This window comes from Triticum aestivum, chromosome 7A (genome assembly GCF_018294505.1).
Source record: "Triticum aestivum cultivar Chinese Spring chromosome 7A, IWGSC CS RefSeq v2.1, whole genome shotgun sequence".
NCBI classification, from domain to species: Eukaryota; Viridiplantae; Streptophyta; class Magnoliopsida; order Poales; family Poaceae; genus Triticum; species Triticum aestivum.
Window position 1 is genome coordinate 584,371,250 of NC_057812.1, and position 22,013 is coordinate 584,393,262.

Genomic DNA, 22,013 nt, shown 5'->3' on the forward strand with positions numbered 1-22,013 from the left:
GATGTTCTAAGAATGATCGTGATGCCCTCATGTCCGTATTTTATTTTTATCGACACCTCTATCTCTAAACATGTGGACATGTTTTTCGATTTCGGATTTTCGCTTGAGGACAAGCGAGGTCTAAGCTTGGGGGAGTTGATACGTCCATTTTGCATCATGCTTTTATATTGATATTTATTGCATTATGGGCAGTTATTACACATTATGTCACAATACTTATGCCTATTCTCTCTTATTTTACAAGGTTCGCATAAAGAGGGAGAATGCCGGCAGCTGGGATTCTGGGCTAGAAAAGGAGCAAATATTAGAGACCTATTCTGCACGGCTCCAAAAGTCCTGAAACTCCACGGAAGACGTTTTCGAAATATATAAAAAATACTGAGAGCAAGAACTTCACCAGGGGGGCACACCCTGCCCACGAGGGTGGGGGCGCGCCCTACCCTCCTGGGCGCGCCCCCTACCTCGTGGGCCCCCTGGTGGCCCCCTGGTGACCATCTTATGCTATATGAAGTCTTTCGATGGGAAAAAATAACAAGCCATCCTCTCGGACGAAACTCCGTCGCCACGAGGCGGAACCTTGGCGGAACCAATCTAGGGCTCTGGCGGAGCTGTTCTGCTGGGGAAACTTCCCTCCCGAAGGGGGAAATCATCGCCATCGTCATCACCAACACTCCTCTCATCGGGAGAGGGCAATATCCATCAACATCTTCATCGGCACCATCTCCTCTCAAAACCCTAGTTCATCTCTTGTATCCAATTCTTGTCTCCAAGTCCGGGATTGGTGCTAGTAGGTTGCTAGTAGTGTTAATTACTCCTTGTAGTTGATGCTAGTTGGTTTAATTGGTGGAAGATCATATGTTTAGATCCTATATGCACATTAATACCCCTATGATTATGAACATGTTTATGCTTTGTGAGTAGTTACTTTTGTTCCTGAGGACATGGGAGAAGTCTTGCTATTAGTAGTCATGTGAATTTGGTATTCGTTTGATATTTTTATGAGATGTATGTTGTCTCTCCTCTAGTGGTGTTATGTGAACGTCGACTACATGACACTTCACCATTATTTGAGCCTAGAGGAAGGCATTGGGAAGTAATAAGTAGCTGATGGGTTGCTAGAGTGACAGAAGCTTAAACCCTAGTTTATGTGTTGCTTCGTAAGAGGCTGATTTGGATCCATATGTTTCATGCTATGGTTAGGTTTACCTTAATAATTTTGTTGTAGTTGCGGATGCTTGCAATAGAGGTTAATCATAAGTGGGATGCTTGTACAAGTAAGGGCAGTACCCAAGCACCGGTCCACCCACATGCCAAATTATCAAAGTACCGAACGCGAATAATATGAATGTGATGAAAACTAGCTTGACGATATTCCCATGTGTCCTCGGGAGCGCTTTTCTCTATATAAGAGTTTGTCCAGGCTTGTCCTTTGCTACAAAAAGGATTGGGCCACCTTGTTGCACTTTATTTACTTTTGTTACTTGTTGCTCGTTACAAATTATCCTATCATAAAACTATCTGTTACCACTTATTTTAGTACTTGCAGAGAATACCTTGCTGAAAACCGCTTATCATTTCCTTCCGCTCCTCGTTGGGTTCGACACTCTTACTTATCGAAAGGACTAGGATAGATCCCCTATACTTGTGGGTCATCAGGTCTTATCCATCACATCATTCTTCTAATGATGTGATCCCGTTCATCAAATGACAACACATGTCTATGGTTAGAAAACTTAACCATCTTTGATTAACGAGCTAGTCTAGTAGAGGCTTATTAGGGACATGTTGTTTTGTCTATGTATCCACACATGTATCAAGTTTTCAGTTAATACAATTCTAACATGAATAATAAACATTTATCATGATATAAGAAAATATAAAATAACAACTTTATTATTGCCTCTAAGGCATATTTCCTTCACACATGGCATTTTTGAAAAGTTACATGGCAAAAGTCATACAATTTTTTTTACTTAAACATGGCATATTTAGATTTGTTTTAATAAATTATTGTGTACTGCTCACATTGCAAATTCAGATTTTTTTTTCTTCTTTTGTCGTTGCAAATGGCAGCAATTTTTAATATTTTTGCAATGTCATATGGTAAATTTATGAAATTTTTTTCTAAATCATCACAATCATTTGTGGAAATATACAATGCTCACATGGAATACTTTATATAAATTATTGTAATATCACATGAAAAAAATTAAGATTTTTTTCTAAGCCCTATCAATTTTTACAAACGTTTCAACTTTTTGTCACATGAAAATTTTAGATAATTGTTGTTTTCTAAATTATGGCAACTGTACAACTTTTAAAATGTCCACATAGTAAGTTTAGTACTTTTGCTCCACAAACCATGACAACCTTTTGCTGAGATATGTAATGGTCGCATGAAATATTTTTTATGAACAACATTGTAATGTCGCATGGCAAATTTAGGAATGTTTGATTTTCTAAATCATGGAAAATTTTAAGATTTTTTAAACTTTGTCACATTGAAAATGTATTGTATTTACCATGGCAATTGTATTTTATATACCATGGCATTTGGTTTTTTTTACATATGATGGAAAATGTGTTTTAAGTACCACACCTTTTGTATTGACACCTATATTTTTGCATGGACACTCTTTGCCATGGCAAATTTGGTTTGTGATATGTTTTCACTTTTTTATAAAGTTTTTGCCATGGACGATGGCAATTTTGTTGAACATAACATGTGTACGTTGGATTTTTTTTTTTGCATCGAAGGAAAATGCAGGTAAATTTGTGTTTGCCACGTGGCAAATTTTATAAAAATTGATCTAGTGACATAGCATTTTCCGAAAAAATTGCAATGTCACTAGCACATTTTTTTTGCCATGTCTAATTATAGAAAGTTCTACATTTTGCCTAGATATAGACATCTAAAACTTCTGAATTTTCCATGTCACTCATTCATACCTTTTCTTTTCTTTTCTTTGCCATGAATTAGAGAACATCTTTTTGATTTTTTGCCATCATTTTGTATAAGTTTTTATTTAGTTTCTTGCCATGGATCATGACAAATTTTTTATGTGCTTGTATTTTCCATGGAGCATGGCAAACTTCCTGATGTGGTTTCATATGACTTATTGGTACTACTAGATGCAAACATTTTGTATACCAAAATGGCAAACTATATACATTTTCTGATGACAACTCAACATGCCTATTTACCATGCCATTTTGTATACATATTCGATGTCAATTTTTGTAGTAAATCTCTTCGTTATACTCGTAGGTCCATTTTGTGATTTTTATTACTATCATGACAATTAAAGAATTTCAGTATGTGTTTCTATAGACAATTGGTAAATTCATGTTATATAACCTAGCAAAACTATTTGTTTGATGGCAAGTGTTTCTGTTTTATTTTTCATTTTTTTTGATTCTGGTTTTTGGACTGCTCGTGTTTCTTGCTTGCCATTTCATTATAAAATGTGGCAAATTTTATTTGACACATATTTTAAGGTTTGAATTATTGTGGTGTCAGAATATATGTCAAATAAAATATGGTGTAGAAGAGAAAAGAGAAACAAGTGCTCTGAAAATGGGTGAACTGCTGAAGGAGAAGGTAAAAAAATCGATGCTCAGGAAAATAGGTGGGTATTCAAATGGCAAGTTGGTGAGACGAGTGCCTTTGAAAATACGACAGTTGCGCTCCTTCTAGATAGTGTAGAGGAAGCGGACCTGACTTTTGGCCGGGCCCAAGTGGCGGTCGGTATTGATTGATTTGTAAATAGTTGGTCACTTGGCGGTGTTTGCCACGTTTTCCAAAAAAACATGAAACCTTTGTACATAAAACCTCTTGTTGGTTACTGTGGGAGCTCCTAGTTGGCGCTTCAGGCGCCAGCTAAGGGAGCTGGCGCCTACAGCCGCTGAATCCTGGGCCGGCCCATGTGGCGACCACGCCCAGTCGCTCGCTAAACTCGCCCCGCCTGGTCCCTCGCTCGATCGAGAGGCTGTTCGTACGGTCGCGGTTGACCGTTAACTTTAGAAAAAAGATGAAAACTTAAAACGAAAGAATCATAAAAAAAGAAAAAAATCGAGATTTCAAAAAAGTTCACAGATTTGGAAACCTTCATCCATTTTTGTAAATCATCAAATTTGAAAAAAAGTTCACAAAAAATTAAAAAAAATTCATCAAATTGGGAAAGAGTTCATCAATTTTGAAATAAGTTCATTGAATTTAAAAAAAGTTCATCAATTTTGAAAAACAATTCATCGATTTTGAAAAAGAGTTCATCCATTTTAAAAAATAGTTCATCAATTTTGAAAAAAATTCATTAATTTTGAAAAATAGTTCATCGATTTTGAAAAAGAATTCATCCATTTTAAAAAAAAGTTCATGGATTGTGAACAGAGTTCATCGGTTTTGAAAAAGAGTTCATCCATTTAGAAAAAAAGCTCATCGATTTAGAAAAAAGTTCATCGTTCTTGAAAAAGAGTTCATCGATTTTGAAAAAAAGTTCACCGATTTTGAAAAATAGTTCTTTCAAATTAGGAAAATAAATATAAAACCATTCCGAAAAGAAGAAAAAAGAAAAAGAACAAAAAACATAACAAAACCGTTTCAAACAAAAAGGAAAAAGAAATAGGAAAAAGGAATCGTTGTAAAGAAAAGGTGAAGAAGCAGTAGTTTGGGCAACTAATACGTGTTAGTGTGGTAGTTAGTGCTGAGGCGAACGACCTCGGTCGTGGGATCGATTCCCAGCTCGCGCGTACTACAAGGCAGAGGACGCCGCGGAAAAATATTCCCCCGTTTCCCTCGCCGAGAAATCCCTTCCTCGAGCACGCGCGAGCAAATCCGTAGCAAGCATCACCGCAGGTAACAAAAAAAAGCTACTCAGTTCGAGTTATTGGTCTCAGATCTTTGCCGCATTCGAATCTGTTCCACCAGTAGGGGCGGCGATCTGGTTCGAATCTGTTCTTGATGTAAGTATACGAATTAAATTGCTGTTTATAGATTTCCGTGGTTAGTATCCTGTGCGCGCGTTTTGTCGGGATCTGATCTGACACTAGAGACTGGGGATTGAACTGCGGCTCCTAGGTTGCTTTCTGAGTTCGTACGCCGGACTAGCATAAGAGGCGATGTCATGTCGGGCCGTTAGACCTACACATGCTTCAAGCCGACTAGCCGAGTTACAAGATTGATGTAATTCAGGATTTGTTTGCACATTATTGGCTTCCTGACGAGGCCCTGCATTTGAAATCTGGGGTATTTTTTAGATTTGAGTAAAAAGCAGTTGCAAACTTTACAGAGGAACGCATGTGAGCTTCAGGTTGATCCTTCTAATGCGTACGCTTCACATGCAGTGCTTATCGTGTGCTCGGCATTTCTTGTGAACATTTGGTTAGTGGTATTTATCTGTAAAGCTGTGCTGACAAAAATTAAATTAAGCTATCTGTAGATCTATGCTTATGGATGCCATAATTTGTTCAAAGATTTAGGTATTCAAGGGAAACATTTTTTTTTTTTGAGAAAAAAGGCCCTGTGTCTCAATGTATTTATACAAGAAATTTGTGTGAAACTAGACTAGCTACTTGTGGTTGGCCATTGCATCATTACTAGACACTGCGACTGGGCTAACCTACGGGCTGATGAACGATGATAAGAAATCATGCTATTTCTCCCTCTCTTTCGAATTAGCTTCTCAGTACATGTTCTCTTCAACATCCTCACATTCTGGTGTAAGTTGGCATATGGCTGCTAGTCATTTCTGGGTCGTGGTGATCCATCTATTGTACTTTTTCTACAATGTTTGTGTCATATATAAAATAATAGATCGACATTATGAAATCAGTTTCTTAGGATTTTTCTTTGTATATAAGAGCAATGGTGGGCTATATTGTCAGGATTCTAAGGGATGCAGTTAAAGTGGTATGTAGTTTGTAGATGACATGACCATTCACAATTCATATCCTGTTGTCTGACTATTGGTTTGAACAATCTTTGTTTATTCAGCCATGATGGCAGCAATGAACATTGATCTGGGAGGATTGGCAGGCAGGCCTACTACTTCACAGGCGGATCCTTTTCAAAGTGCTTTGTATGGAGCTGGACCTGGACTCATCCGAAGTGGACTAGGAGTGTACAGTGAGAAGTTTTTAGGTTCAAGCTCCGACTTTATGCAAAGCAATGTAAGCATGGATGCATTTCATTCATAGATATACCTGTTGTTTGATTTTCGAAAAACTATTCAATGTAAGTTTTGCTTGATTGCGTATACAGATCACCCAATATTTGTCCAATCCACAATATTACTTTCAAGTGAACAACCAGTATGTGAGGAACAAGCTGAAGGTTGTCTTGTTTCCTTTTCTGCATCGGGTAAGGACTGACCGCCTCCTTTTTCTCAAGAACCTCTTTCGTGTCGGACCTGCAGATTGTGAGGTCTCACTCAATCCTTATATCGTTTCTCTTCCTTCAGGGACACTGGACTAGGATAACTGAGCCAGTGGGAGGAAGGCTGTCATACAAACCTCCAGTTCAAGACATCAATGCTCCAGATCTGTACATCCCTCTGATGGCTTTTGCCACCTACATTGTTGTTGCTGGATATGCCTTGGGTGTTCTTGGAAGGTAACTGCACACCCAGGACAACTTTTGATTGTTGTACTTGTAGGACTCTAGAAGAAATGTGCAGTATGACTCTATGAGCAGTGTAATATATGTATCACTTGGTTGTATATATGCGTCACTTCATTATAGTGAGTGCTGTAAGGCAAGTGGTTCTGTTTGTTTCTTAAGTTTAGTTCCCCCAGCTACAAGTATTGTGGTACAGAGGGAGTAAAATGCAGATACTAGCGAAAGGTTGAAGGGTAGAGACTAACTTTTGTGATGCACTATTTTATTTCTCTAGAGGAAAACAGTGCTCCTTAATGCTTCAGTGGTGCTTGTCTGATTATTAACATTGTTCCTGAATGCAGGTTTACCCCGGAGGCACTGACTATACAGTTCACAAAAGGGTTACTCGGTTGGTTTATGCAAGTCATCCTCATTAAAGCACTACTTTACTCACTGGGAAGTGGTGAATCGCCGTTGCTTGACATTGTGGCATATGCCGGCTATGGGTTTGCCGGTACCTCACTTGCGATGCTTGTCCGCATCTTCTGGAGCTACTCATACTATTTTGTGCTGCCGTGGTTCTGTATCTGCACTGGAGTGTTCCTGGTTAAGACGATGAAGAGGGTTCTGCAGGGTGCATCGAGGACTTATGAGAGACATCCTAGCAGGAACCACTACTTTCTTCTATTCCTCGCGGCCGCGCAATTCCCCATGCTTTTTTGGCTAGGCAACATCAAGGGCTGATGTTTCAGTCTTGTCTCGGAACAGGGATACCTTTTTTTCCTTTTCTTTTCTTCAAGGTGGAGGCTAAAACTCGATCAGAATAAAGTTTGAGGTTTTGTCTTACTGATGAACTTTTGTAGTAGCCTTGTCTATAGTTCAGGCTCTTATTGGAGTGGTAAATTTCTTGATAGAGGACCTAAAAAATATGAAGTCAATGTTATCTTATTGGTCTGCAAAGGATGTTACTTTCTCATGATTTATGACTAGCTGAAGACAAATGCATACATGAATTTTGAATATTGGATAGTAACTTATCCTAAAAGTACATCTTCAATTGTCACTGTTCATATTTGTGCCGTCTGCTAATATATTTGCAGCTGTTATCTTGTAGGCTAACTGGCTAAGGCCTGCGTAACCTGAATCTATCTTGGGTAACTAAATTTACTAATTGAATCAAATTGATCATTGCTCCCTAACATGTGGTTTGGCATCAATCTTGATCAAGTTATTTGCCACGTCACGGTGCTTTCAAGTGACTTGGTACTGCCAATGTGACAAAGGCATACCAAGGAAGCACACCGACAGTGAAATTTGCATACAAACGCCTTTATTTATTCACCCTTCACATTTTTCTTTCTTGTTATTATTCACCTCCAAGGTTATTATTCATTCACCTTACCGTTGTTCTGTAGTATCTGTTCGACAAATGAGAGATAAGCATTTCTTTGCCTCTGATTTATGAACTTGTGTTAGTTGATCTTTGGCTGAATATCTATGAAACATCCAGATGGGTTTCCCTGAATTATGACTCATTGCTCTTATGAGAAATGCCCAGCAATGTTCAGTTTTAGTTCACTAATACTTTCCCCTCTGGCAGGTAGAACTGAATGAATTGCTGACATAATTTCAGCCAAATCTTGCTGCTGCTGCTCTTGCCATGTGGTATGTTCTCCTAAACCATTATACACACTTAATTTGAACCCAGGAAAGATATCCTGTGACTTCAAAAAGGTAAAAAATAAATAAATCATGATGAATTAGTGCTCAAACCAAAGGATTATTGCATAAGTGGAGCACAATGGATGAATACTTACTCGAAGACATGTAATAGCTACAAGGCATGATTGAAGTCTAGCTACACCATCTAGAGTTACACAATGGCTCAACAATTAGCATTGGTGAAAAGGAAAAAAAATCATTTCGAAGCTGCAGCCTATCAGAATATCACTCTATCTCAAGATTAGCACCACCTGGCAACAGAGTGCTCCCGTCGACCGAAGAGGTCAACGGTGATGAACAGTTGGAGCTTTTAGGAGCAGGTAGAGTGTCGACCTCAACCACGCCCTCCAGCATCTGCACCACCTGGTGCATTGTCGGACGGAGCGAAGGATTCTGCTCAATGCACCAGAGTGCAACACGCATGAACCTCTCCACTCTGACCAAATCCTCAATGGTGTCATCATCATTATGCAACAAAACCTCAATCTTGCCATGACAGACCAACTGACCAGCCCACCAAAACAGTGTGACTGAACCGTCACCATCCAGCCCGGTCACCGGCTCCTGGCACTTCCGGCAGCATATCATCTCTAGTAGCACAACGCTGAAGCTGTAAACATTAACCTTGGTGTCAATGCGCCTATCACTTTGGAACCACTCGGGGGCAATATAGCCCCTTGTGCCCCTGATGTTAGTCACCGTGGTGTGCATCTGCTGGTCACTAAGAAGCTTTGCAATCCCAAAATCAGTAATCTTTGGATTTTTCTTGTCATCTAACAATATATTGTCAGGCTTGATGTCACAATGAATGATTGGATAATTGCATCCTTCGTGTAAGTACTCTAGGCCCTTGACAATACCGAGTGCTGCCTCGGCACGCCAACTCCACATTGGTCGCTTAGGCTGGAAAAGGAAGCTCCGAAGGGAACCACCTGGCATGAACTCGAACGCCAACATCCGTTGCTCCTGCTCTTTGCAGTAACCAACCATGCGGACTAGGTTCCTGTGGTGGATCTGGCCGATGGACTGTACCTCATTCGCGAACTCCCTCTCGCTGTAACCATTGGAGCTGATGAGCTTCTTCACTGCTATGTCAGGAGAGTGTAGCGACTTTAACACCCCATGGTAGACCTCGCCAAAGCCACCTCTGCCTAGCAACTTACAAAAGCCATTGGTGGCTCTGTAAAGCTCTTTTGCAGTGTAGGCCCTCACAAAGTCATGGTTGGCGTTCTTCTTCCTAAGGTACCAATGTAACATGAGACTACTTATTGCGGATAGCAACACGAACCCCGAGCAACCGAGTAATACATAAGGCAATATCCTTCTCGGTGGCACCAGCTCCAAGGGATTACTCGTCCGTACCTTTATCAATGCCTTCATGGTGACGTCTCCTCCTTGCCGTCCAAATCCTGCCAATGACACCATCTTGGCACAATAACTGTCATCATACATAGCAGCAGCGCAGAGGCAGTCCTTTAGGCAAGAGTCTGCACACTGGTCCTCTGTGGTGTGCGAATATCCTTCATATGGCGAGTTTCCCCAAGTGGTGTTCGGGAGCTTGACAACCCCAAACTCGGCGGAGCGGTTCTTCCCGTCACAACTCTGCGGCATGAACCCCTGTGTTCAGCCCATGTACCTGAGCTGAGAATCGACATAGGAGTAGCCGCTTGGGCACTCACAATCGAGCCGGTCGTTAGGACCATACACACAGTATGAGTTGGGGCCACACAAACCTTGCATAGAGGTTTTTATCTTGCAACCTTCGGTTGGGAACTGTCCCGTGACTGCCCACGACAAGTTGCTCCTTCCCATGGCGTTCTTCGGTCGGGTGTACATGCGGAAGATGCCATCCGGATCGAGTGATGCGTGCTGGTGGTAACCAAAACCTAGACTTTGGATGCGGGGGTATCAGGTCAACCACAGTGCTGTCATTGCTCTGATAGTACAGATGGCCCGATGAGTCAAAGAAAATAGTCATGTTGCCGACCTGGTTGTCTGGCTGGTAGGTGTTAGTGCTCCAATATGCGTTGTGCAAATCCAGGTTGCCGGTGGCGAGGTTCGTGAGGTACAGGACGATGTTACCATCGCCTTGCACCTGCAGGCTGTAGCGGCCGGGGAAGAAGACCATGTCGGAGTGCCTGGACAGAAGAGCCTTTCCAGAGCCCAACGATTGACCTGGGAGGAGTGTGTCAGTTGGGTGCTGGAAGCTCTCCCAGGTGATGGGCATTCCCCTGGTGGCGAGTAACTGGAGGTTGCCTGAGTCTTGCAGCGCGAGAATTGAGCCGGCTTGTAGGCTAGGGTATGGGTTCGTCCATATTATGCTACCGGTGTTGTCAGTGAGGGAGAGCTGGGGACCGATGCTGAACACGGACAACTCCGTGGCCATTACGGCCGAGCCTGAACCCAGGTTCTTGGCATACCACACCACCTTCTCCTGTGCAGGGTCGGGTGCCTGGGTGAAGTTGAAGTTGAACCAGACAGCAAGGAGGAACTGGCTGGGGTCAGAGTCGAGGGCCCGGAAGCCGAAGGCAAATTCCCCTGACGGGGAGGTGATGTAGCCAGGGGGGCTGAGTGTCAATCCAGTTGTGAGCCTCTGCGCTGCAAGCAGATGAGGCTGGTGGAGCAAGAGCGCAAGGAACGAAGCAAGGTGGAGAACAAAAGATAGTGGCTTCATTTGTGATTAGCTTCTTGCTGATCCTGGCTTTATTTCTGATTAGCTTCTTGCTGATCCTGGCTTTATTTGTGATTAGCTTCTTGCTGATCCTGGCTTTATTTCTGATTAGCTTCTTGCATGATCAGCGTGCCATTGTGGTGTATATAAACATGATACGATCCAGGCATCCAGCAAGTCTTTGGGTGCCTCGTCACCTAATGTGGCTTTTAGACTTAGTGCTGGTCTACGCTGAACGGAAACAAATTCTCATGCCCTAGACTTAGTGGCACGGCATGCTTTCCTTGGGTGGTTGGCGAATGTCAAATTGTCAAAAGGCCAGGAGGAATTCCGCTGGACCTTCCGTCAAAATGGTAAGTTCTCAGTCATCTCAGTGTATCTGACAGCTGCCGTAAAGTTTAAGGTACCGATTAGCTTAATATAAGCCATTGTTCGACCGCACAATTTGCTGACTGAAAGGAAGCTGAACATTTCAAATTTGCTCACTGACAGGAAGCTGAACATTTCCTCTCACGTTTTAGTTTGCTCAGTACGCACGCTTGCAGATGGATGACTTTATTGACTGTAGAAGGTAATATCAGGTATCAACAACTCATTTCCTATGTTAAATTTACCTCACTCTCGTTACAGATTTGGATGTGTTCTCTGTGTGTACGGAGTAGTGTTTTCTAACGTCTGATGTAAAGAAAGTGTATCAACTGATCGTGGACGGACTAAGCAAGTTTTGTCAGGTTTGGCAGAAGTGCTTTGGTCTTCTCGCCATTCCAAACATGGCACCACTGATCATGGACACACTTGAGAATTGGTGGTGGACAAGGAGCGGACCGGTCTCAGTTAAGGAAAAATAGTTACTCTTTCAATACGGTTCCTCCGACAGGGCGTTTTGGCTCCCGGGCTCATCTGAGCCCGGGAGTGAACAGTAAGTTCGCCAAAAATAGTAAAGTAATTCAAAAAAAATCAATTTATTTTGTGGTGAAAGATGCTTGATTTCGTGATGTCCGCTCGAAAATTCAGTGCGTTTGAACATTTGACGAGCTCTGAGCAAAAAAGACAAATTTTGGGCCTGTGAAAAAGTTTATTGTTTTGCACTGTTCGGACCTGATTTTGTCTCTTTTGCTGAGAGCTCGTCAGATATCCGAATGAGCTGAAACTTGGCATGGACATCACGCACTTGAGCATCTTTCACCACAATTTTTTTTTTGAATTTTTTAGATTTTTTCTATTTTTTTTAATTTACTGTTCACAGGGTGTAGATGAGTTCGGGAGCCGAATTGGATATTCGGGTTCCTCCTACCTTCTCTTCTCACATGCGAGGTACGAATGAAAGAGTTACTCAGATCCACTACTTAATAAAATCAACGGTTGAGATCTATTAGATACTCTTATTTTTCATGTGAAAAGGGGAGGTAAGAGGGACCATGTTAAAAATGCTCGGTGAGGTTTTGACTGGAGTTTATGGAAGCACCACCGATCACGATTATGCTTGTATGCTGCAGTTTATGTAAGCAGAGGAATGCGCGCGTGTTTGGCAATGTTTCCCAACAGCGTTCTGTCAATGGTCTTTGTGTGCAGATTGTTGAGGAACTCGAGCAAGTACTTAGTGGGTAGCTAGCCCTCTTCTGCTGTTGTTCCCTGGTGTTTTGGTGTCCTTGCTCTGGTCGCTGGCGCCCTGAGAAGGATGGTGTATCTTTACGCTGCTTTCTTGTATAAAGAAAAGAAATGGTATGCAATTTACGTACTCTTGAAGAAGAAAGAATAAAGGTGTATGAACCCTTGTATCTGGGTCTTTCGCGCATCACAGCACACCACCTTTGTAAAATGGACCCGAGCCCACGTCATCGCACAAAAATCGTACAATTTTGTCATCTAAGTCTTAGATCATTACAGTTCAGGTGGGTGACTGCAATTAGCGACAGACAACCGAAGTCCAAGGAAAAAGGATCGTCATCTAAGTATAGATAGATCGCTACAATTTTGCATCGCCATGTTGAAAATTATATGGATCACCTGATGTGGCATCTATCTGTCACGCGTGTGATGATGTTAGCAATGTGGGTGCTAGCTAGCCCGCTTTGACGGACATCGCTCACATGCATAAACCAGCAAGAAGACCGAGTTTACCCCCATAGGTTGTACTCGCAGACTCATCATCATAGATTAGATAGCTTCACGGTTGTACAGGTAGATTCATCGGCATCAAGGTTTGTGGACGTCACATGTGAGCTTGGTGTAATGTATCAGTTGTCTTCTAATATCCTAATTAAGGTATAGATCACATAAATAAAATATGGCATGTTTTTACATGACTACATTGACAAAACATATATCTGGATTGGTCCTAGATAGTAGCTCAATTTATAGAACCACCAAATGTGTTATTGATTCACAATTTCAGTATGCAAATGACCATGCATTTGCATTACATGCCTAAAGTTAGTTCAATATGCAACATGTATAGGTAGAGGCGTCATACATATAGGATGGACCTGTACCAAAGAGTTCACACTATATAAATGATCGATCTCAATTGCATAATTTTTTTGAGAAACATCCATTACAATGGGCGCATTTGGTTGCCCACGAAACACCCATGCAGGCTCTCACGGGACAAATCTGGGCTGCTTGGTAACTTGGACTGCATGGAGAAAGGGGCTCACACTAAACTCAAAGCAATCCAGAGCCTAATCCATGAGGAACGCTCGTGCTCCATAGCATGACCCTGGAGAGACTCTCAAATCAACAGTTTCATGGGAGCCATGCTCCAGCGAGCGCAAAAAATGACTCGTGTTCCTAGGTGATGACTTTGATGGTGAGATTGGTATGTACCTTTTGCATGGGTATGTTCTCCTCACCTTCCTTGATCTTCTAGATAATTCATTTTAATCTATACAACGATGCTTTGATTTAAGATAATCTCTACACGACAAAGATGTTGTGATTTCATTCATGTGATCGGTTACTAGTTTTATTGGTTGTTGATCTTCAATTTTATGTTTATAAGTTTGGAGATTTTTTAGACGAATTTTATCAAATTCGTCTGACACAACCGACAATTTAAAATTGTGTTTGACGAGTGGCTTCATCTCGCCGTTTTGCACAATTTTTGTGGTTCAAGTTTTTTTGTTTTGACGGACATGTATGAATAGATCTATATCTCCTTGTTGTATTTGTGCTATAACATGTTCATGTGTGCTTGTCATGTGAATGTGTTCATGCGCGCCTGTTGTGTGGCCACCATTTCATAAAGTTGTTCCAAGTGTGATGGTGTGACATAAGTTCATCATGTGTACAAAAGGTGAGATTAGCCATATGCGCATATGTAATCAAACAACCAAACATTACATTTTGGGAGCATAGAGATGCAACCAAACGTCATGCTTGCGTTTTTGCTCCCATGCGAGGAGAGGCAATGTGGGCAACCAAACAATGTGTAAAACACTGGGAAAGTACTCAAATTCATTGGAGTACGTACAAACAAAAAGCGGATGAAGAAATGAAGAAAAACTGAAAACCCGATATAAAAACACGCACCAAGAAAAAACAAACTCGAACACTACCCGGAGGCCGGAACACGCTTCGTCCCGGCTATTGTAGGGAATAAAAACGATACTTCCGTCTCCGATTCGATGAAGGGCTCGCCTGAGTTTACCAAATCCGGCCGGGTTCGTGATGCGCTTCTTATAACCGGGGGATTGAATCAAACTCGCCAGCAGGAGCAAGGACGACATGCCGAAGCGCCCGCTGTCGCCTCAGCCGTGTGGGCACAGCAACGCCGCCAAGCGAGGGAACCACCGTGACCGCCGGCAGCAGCCGCGGCCCCGCCATGTGTATCTGGTGGTGGATGACTGGGAGAGAGGATACAGCGTCCGCAAGATCGACGTCGGCACCTTCAGCCCGCAGGCGGAGGCGGCTCCGGAGCCCGAGCAGCTGCCAGATCCCGCCGTGGCGCGGTTCGAGGGCCACCACGGCCGTCTGGCGTTCTTCGGCGCGCACGGCACCAAGATACTCGCCATGCCGGCCTACGGCGCCGCAGACTTCCCCGTCTACGACGTCGAGACGTCGGGGATCACCCTCTGCGCCCACCCCAACGGCCGCAAGATCTGCGGCCCGCCCTTACTGGCGTCCGTCGCCGGCAAGCTGTACATGATAGTCGAGTCCTCCTTGGCCGTCCTCGACGCCCCCCCGCAGCCCAACGGCGACGAGTGCAAGACATGGGCCTGGACCTTCTTGCCGGCGCACCTCCCGCCGTTCCAGTCACCAGACGTGAAATCGTTGGCCGTGCACCCGGACGGGCGAACGCTCTTCGTCACCGCCAGGCGGAGAACATTCTCGCTGGACACCAGGAGCCTCGAGTGGACGTGCCAGGGCAACTGGGCCATGCCTTTCAGCGGCGAAGCCTATTTTGATCAGGACCTGGATGCCTGGGTGGGGCTCTGCATCCATGAGGGCGGCTTCGGCCATGTCTGCTCCTGCGACGCCGTGCCCGCCGTCGCCGCCGGTGTCCTCCAGACCATGCCGGCGTGGAAGCTGGGGAAGGACCGGCTGTTCCACGCGGACCGCGAGAGGCACCTGGGCGCCACGCTCCTCTTCATGGGGGACGGCAGCTACTGCCTGCTCGAGTGTGCCTCGGCCGATGACCAGGACGAGGATGAGTACGCGGCCCACCGTGTGTACCATGTGACTACGTTCGGTCTCCAGTACGATAAAGATGGAGAGCTGAGAGCTACCAGGCGAAGGGCGCACTCCTATGAGATGACAGACGCTCATGAGATGAATGAACTGTACAAGAGACCAACTGCATTCTGGATGTAATTAGTTAAGTTACTTGTATGGCTTAATTGTGCTGGAAATGCTACTATGATTTGGGCTGAGAATCCAGATTTTCCTCATAAGTTTCATCTTTTGTAATGTGTTGTCCACTGAATATATCCTCACATTTGCAAGCTCGGTCTGCAAAATGAAAATTTCTCCCCTCTTTGCCTCAAAAATCAAAGTTGCGTTTGTGATTCTGCTGAACTCTAGGCTAACATTGCATGGGACAGTCTGCGAAATTCAGGAAAAATAATAAATACATTAAAAAACACAGTCACAGAGGATTTGTACTAAAAACAACAACACTTTTACCACTAAAATCTCCAGCCAGCCAAATCCCAAATGATCTGGTGCTATCATAGTCATCAGACAAGCAGATGTTGCAAGCCATATGTAGAAAAAACACGTTGATCAGATGCATATGTATAAAAATCGAAATAAAAAAATACAAAATAAAACTAATTGCTTTTGTGAGATGTTGCGCAGATAACAAGCAACTATGGCAGAGATCCTTCAGAAGATAACTAAACTGAAACTGACACTTAACAGAAACACAAGCAGCAGCCCCCTAATCATAATTCATGAGGGAATCTACACGAAACAGGCAAAAATGATTCCTCCCAAAATCCGAAGACCCGTCTCCTAATCAAGCGTTTCACAAGGACTAAACAGAATGAACTAAATTTCATAATGAAGGGAAAAACTGAGAAGCCCGTGCTGAAATACAAACTAAGAAAAGGGACAGTGAACTAAAGCAAGAAGAGAAAACGCTGAAGAAACAATGAAAACTGAAACTGAGACTAGGATGATGAAGCAAGAAGAGAAAATGAACAACACACTGGAATGGAAAAATTATAAAAAGATAGCTGAGAGGAACACTAAGAGGAAATGAAACAAAAAATTGAGAGGACTGAATGGAACACTGAGAGGAACACTGAGAGGAAATGAAATACTGATCTGAGAGGACTGAAAGGAACACTGTATAAAACTATAAAAGAACTGAATATGACCAACTAAATCTCAATGAATACTGAACAAAAGTTGAACAACCGAAGAAATAGCGGTGAATATGACTAACTAAATATCAATGAAAAGGATTGAGTAACAATGAGTATGACTAAAAAATTACACTGAATATGACTGAAGAAATAACACTGAATATGACTAAAGAGAAATTGATAAGCTGAAGAACACTGGATAAAACTGAATAAAATATACTGAATATGACTGAAGTACATGATTGAAACACAGCAGAAAAGAGAAAGTAATGAATGGAAGACTGAACAAACTTAAACTGAAAAAAGAAACTGCGAAGATGGAGTGAAGAAGAACAAATTTAAGATTCATAATCTTTTCAAGTAGAATAGCCGAGGAAATATAACACATAATTTGAAACCCATTTCTTACATGTCATCCAGACTTGAAAAAAGATTGCAAAGACACGGTTTTATTTACTTGAGGAATTAAACATTTAGGGGCCACGAGCTTACTCAATCATTTGGGGAACAAAGAGTTTAAAGAAAAAAATATGAAACAAAAAGGAGCATCTCAGAATATATTATCCCCAATGCTTTCTTCACTGGTAGACCTTAGCTCAAAGTGCAAGGATGAATACAGAGGAAGCACATCACAGATGCTCTAAAAAGAATCAAATTGTATACCACAAAGAGACTGCAATGCTAGTTTGTTACTAAGATTGCACAACACAAGCAGAGGGTAAAGACTGTTTAAGAACCATGAACTGAGATCACACCAATGGTCTTCTAACATGACAGGTTGCAATTTAGGGATAATGGCTTCTGATTGCTATTGGGGATGGCACGCACATATAATCTTCGACCAGGAGCACAATGAATACTGATGCAAATCTTTTGTAAGTATGTGCAACTACAGGTCTTAACTCTTCAACTCAGTGATTGATGCTTGTCGAGTTGAGTTTGATGGCTCTCAAGTTTTGGTTTGGCATCTATGATCTCAGAAACTTGATTGTTCCAGGTGAGATTCTGAGATCACTATTCTGGATGCAGTTGCAAACTTTAGAGAGGAATGCCTGTGAGCTTCAGGTTGATCCTTCTAATGCCTACGCTTCCTAAATCCTACTCGGTGCTTCTCATGTGCCCACTGCCCAGCATTTCTTGTGAACATTTGGTTAGTGGTATTTATCTGTAAAGCTGTGCCTACAAAAAACAAATTTAGTTATCTGTTGATTCTATGCATATGGATGCCATAATTAGTTTGTAGATTTAGGTATTCAAGGGAACCTTTTTTTTTGAGAAAAAAGCCCTGTGTCTTGATGCATTGATAGGAGAAGTATGTGTGAAAAAGAAGTTGTGAAACCAGACTAGCTACTTGTGGTTGGCCATTGCATTACTAAACAGTGGGATTGGGCTAACCTACGGGATGAAGAATTGTAAGATATCATGCTATTTCTCCCTGTTTTAAGTTGTTAATTTGGCCATTGCATCATTACTAGGCAGTGCGATTGGGCTAACCTACGGGCTGATGAACGATGCTAAGATATCATGCTATTTCTCCCTCTCTTTCTAATTAGCTTTACAGTAGATGTTCTCTTCAACATTGCCACATTCTGTTGTAAGTTGGCATATGGCTGCTAGTCATATCTGGGTCGTGATGATCATATGATTGCACTTTTTATACAATGTGTGTGCCATATGTAAAGTCATGGATGGACATTATGCAAAGTTCAGACAGAAAGTATACACATGAGCTATTGGCAACAATGATGCAGGTATGCATCGAGATTCAGGATTTCAGCAAACATGCTTTTTGGACCTTCCTAATGCGACAAAATAAATTCTGCAATGTGAGGTGTAAACTTTTCTAGATGGAGCACACATATATCTGTTCTTCTCCTGAAAAATAGCAGTCATTTAGAATAGTTCAAGCACAGAAGTAATCTTCCTCGATCAAGAATAAAATTTGTTATTAGGAGGGAACATACAACTGATGGAAACATAGAAAGAGATCTAGTGGCAGATGCTTGCATACATCAGATCCAATGTTTTTACATGAACCAAAACCCTTGCATTAATTGATCATTGTGATCATAATGCACAGTAACTAGGGCGCATTAATTTATAGGCGCGCCCGAAGCGGTGCGCCAAATCTAGCGCGCAACCTCCGGCTTCCCCCCCCCCCCCCCCCCCCGCCACGCGCAATCATTTCCCGCACGCCTGAGTTTCTCGCCTTAGCTGGAGCGCGCGAAACTGTCCTACGCGCGCTAAAATCGCATGTTACCGTGCGCACACGGTTTTTGCCGCCGCTGTTGGAGATGCTCTAATAGCCTCCAAGCGGAGTTGGAAGCATGCAGGGAGGGACTGCAGTTGGCTTTGTACCGTACCAAGCTGCCCATCTTGGTAAAGTTGGACTGCTCTGAAGCGGTCTCAATGTTGTCGGCCAACCGATCACAGGTCCTAGCACTAGTAGAGGATATAAACAGAATGATTACAGCTGAATCTAGGGAGATTTCATTTTCTCACATTAGTAGATCACAAAACAATGTCAGTCATGCACTAGCCGCGTATGGTCGTAGTACCCCTCGCACGGCTGTCTGGTTGAGGTCGGGTTTAGATTGCATTGTAAACATTTCCGATGCCGAGAAGCCTCCGTGAGTTAATGAAATCTTTCTTTTCCCCCGCAAAAAAAAAAGTGTAAAACACGGGCAAGAACTCGAATCCATTTCACAATGTTGTTCCAAGTGTGGTGGTGTGAGGTAACTTCGCCATGTGAACAAGAGGTGGGAGTAAGCAGCCGATCGTTGCATATGGGGAGCACCAACATGTAACCAAACGCCAAGCTTGAGTTTCTACTCCCATGCGAGGAGAGACAATGCGACAACCAAACAACGTATAAAAACATGGTCCAGAACTCGTAGCACCGCAAATAGACTCTACTTGGCCAGGTTCCCGGGAAGCCCAAAAGGGCAAAAACGGTGCGAGCAATCAAACACGTCCAAGGTAGACGCAGACGCCCAAGGTACCGCAAAGTATGCATTTTATGATCATTTTGATATGCAACATCCATTTTTAGGATTCTATTTTGACTATTCATGATTTTTGCAAAATTAAATATAACTCTAAAATTACTAAATCACAACGATGGCTAAACAGGGCGAAACAAACTACCCGGCTGCTATCTATTACCCCAAGCGCAACTTAACAAAATTATGCCTACTAGGTCGAGGCTCGTCTATAGGAGCTCTATCCTACACACCGAGCGATAGTAGAGGGGATCGAGCTGGGCCGAGGCTTAGTTGGAGGAGAGGAGCAGCTCACCTCAGCCCCCGTGGCTAGGCCGGACCGGGTCAGTGCAGGTTAGGTGTGGGTGTGAGGCGGGCTGCATCGGGTCGCGGGCTTAAGTGAGCAGGCCTGAGGCGGAGCTAGATGGGTTGGGTGTGAACAAAGATGGGCTGGCCCATGAGGCAAATTTAATGATTAAAATGTTTCATTAATTAAATGTCTACACCGACTGGAAATTAATTAACTGGGGCATCAAACAAACTTCAAATTGGATGAAACTATATGAGGCCTCTCTAGACTATCAAGGCCGCATGAAAATAATCAATCCATTTGAAATTCATTTAATTCTTATTTAGAAAATAAATCCATTTAATTGAATAAATGAGTTTGAACTATGTGTTATATGTAGGCTAAGGCTAAGATTGCGAAATAATCTGGGTAGCTCGCAAATATCACAAAGAAGGCCAAATGCAAGTTCTGGAGGCGATTCTTGAGCTAACACAGAAAGGGAGAAGGGTTTACTTATTCACCATTTCATAAAATGGCAAATATAATAGGGCTTAAGGTTTATTAAAATATTCAAATTGCTCTTTAATCAAATGCAATATGATGCTCATGCAATGATGGCAATTTTTAATTAGGGTACTACCCGAGCTATTCCACTTTTTCCCCGAAAAAATGACAACACAACGTATATGTAGAGGGGGATTGAAATTATTCCCTTACCAGTCATGGATTAATATAATACACCCTGCTTATAATGAGATTGATTGGTCAGATAACACAACAATTTATTGTTTGGAAATGGTAATGAGAGAACGTTCAATTTGACCCGCTCATGCGTGACATGGCAATTATATCTGCTATATCATGACAAATTATGTGTTTTTTTGGCTTTTACAATGCCAACCCCTTCTCAAAAAATGACATTTGCCCTGTAACATCATGGCAGTTAGAGGATACCCCGCGCGTTGCTGCGGGAATTGGTTGATGAAATTTGGCTTGATAACATGAAAAGAAAATTAAAGATACATATGACTTATTATATTTTTTAAATAATTGTAGAATATTTATTGAATATAAGTAGAATAGTTGAATGAAAAACATTATCCCATGCATTGTTGAATGTTGTGGTGAGTTTTTTTTTTCGTGCATGATTGCATGTTGAGGTGGGGCATATGTCATTCTTAATTGTATGATGAGATGACATACTTGCATATTGAAATAAATAAGTTAATGAGGATGACTCTCTTAGATATATAGGGTTCCTGAAATATGGTGGCAACTTTCTGCGTTTTATCGTGGCAATTCTCTGTTCTTTCATGGCAATTCCCTAAGATGTTACAGGGCAATTCCTAACATGATAACTTTTATCCTATGTGTACCATGTCAATTATCTCGCTGCATCATTGCCATGTTATGCATATATATTATGCCGATTCTCAATGTTGCAGCATGAAGGTTGTTGAACATATATTTTTGCAAATTTCTTTGTTGTAGCATGACAATTCTCTCCGCTGACAAACATCGCGATTGCATGGCAATTCCAATAGCAGTGTGTGGGAGGGGCCGGGGTGGGTGAATGATTCGACGGTGAGGACTCCAGTGAGGGCGAGTCTTCGTCATCCGCACAACGTCATTCGCTCACAGGAGCATCCCAGCACGAGCGGCGTCGTTCACTCACGAGAGCCTTCCGGCGCATATGACCGTTCGCGCAGCATGGTTCCCTAGGAGCATATGTTTGTTTCCTACTATTAGAATCCTTATTGCTTTTCTCTACTACCATTAAACACTACAAAAAACCTGTTAATCCATGACAAATTTTGGATGACTTTCTCAGAATCTGTCACAGATAGGGTGCCATCGATGATGATTTCTCTGTTTCGTCACGAAAAACGTCATGAATCAGCAAAATAAAAATAGGCCCCAAAACAGTAGCCCTCTAGGGAGAAAC

General features: G+C 42.3%; 1 protein-coding gene, 1 non-coding gene and 1 pseudogene across 3 annotated transcripts; 1 reads left to right on the forward strand and 2 right to left on the reverse strand.

Annotated features, from left to right (window-relative positions):
- Positions 1–4,670: 4,670 nt before the first annotated feature.
- LOC123148445 (protein YIF1B) lies at positions 4,671–7,643 on the forward strand. 2 transcript variants are annotated; one of them, XM_044567877.1, is made up of 5 exons: positions 4,671–4,855; positions 5,993–6,168; positions 6,260–6,358; positions 6,459–6,610; positions 6,958–7,643. In XM_044567877.1, exons 2-5 carry the CDS (start codon positions 5,995–5,997, stop codon positions 7,337–7,339), a joined length of 807 nt encoding a protein of 268 aa, XP_044423812.1. In that variant the 5' UTR covers positions 4,671–4,855; positions 5,993–5,994; the 3' UTR covers positions 7,340–7,643. The 2 variants fall into 2 exon arrangements, with proteins under 2 accessions (XP_044423812.1, XP_044423813.1); XM_044567878.1 differs by having other exon boundaries at positions 4,690–4,962.
- An 899-nt stretch (positions 7,644–8,542) lies between these two features.
- Positions 8,543–10,991, reverse strand: LOC123153524 (G-type lectin S-receptor-like serine/threonine-protein kinase LECRK2; annotated as a pseudogene).
- A 6,350-nt stretch (positions 10,992–17,341) lies between these two features.
- On the reverse strand, positions 17,342–17,440 carry LOC123155251 (small nucleolar RNA snoR26). Its single transcript, XR_006477308.1, has one exon. It is a non-coding gene; the product is annotated as a small nucleolar RNA snoR26 (small nucleolar RNA).
- Positions 17,441–22,013: the final 4,573 nt, after the last annotated feature.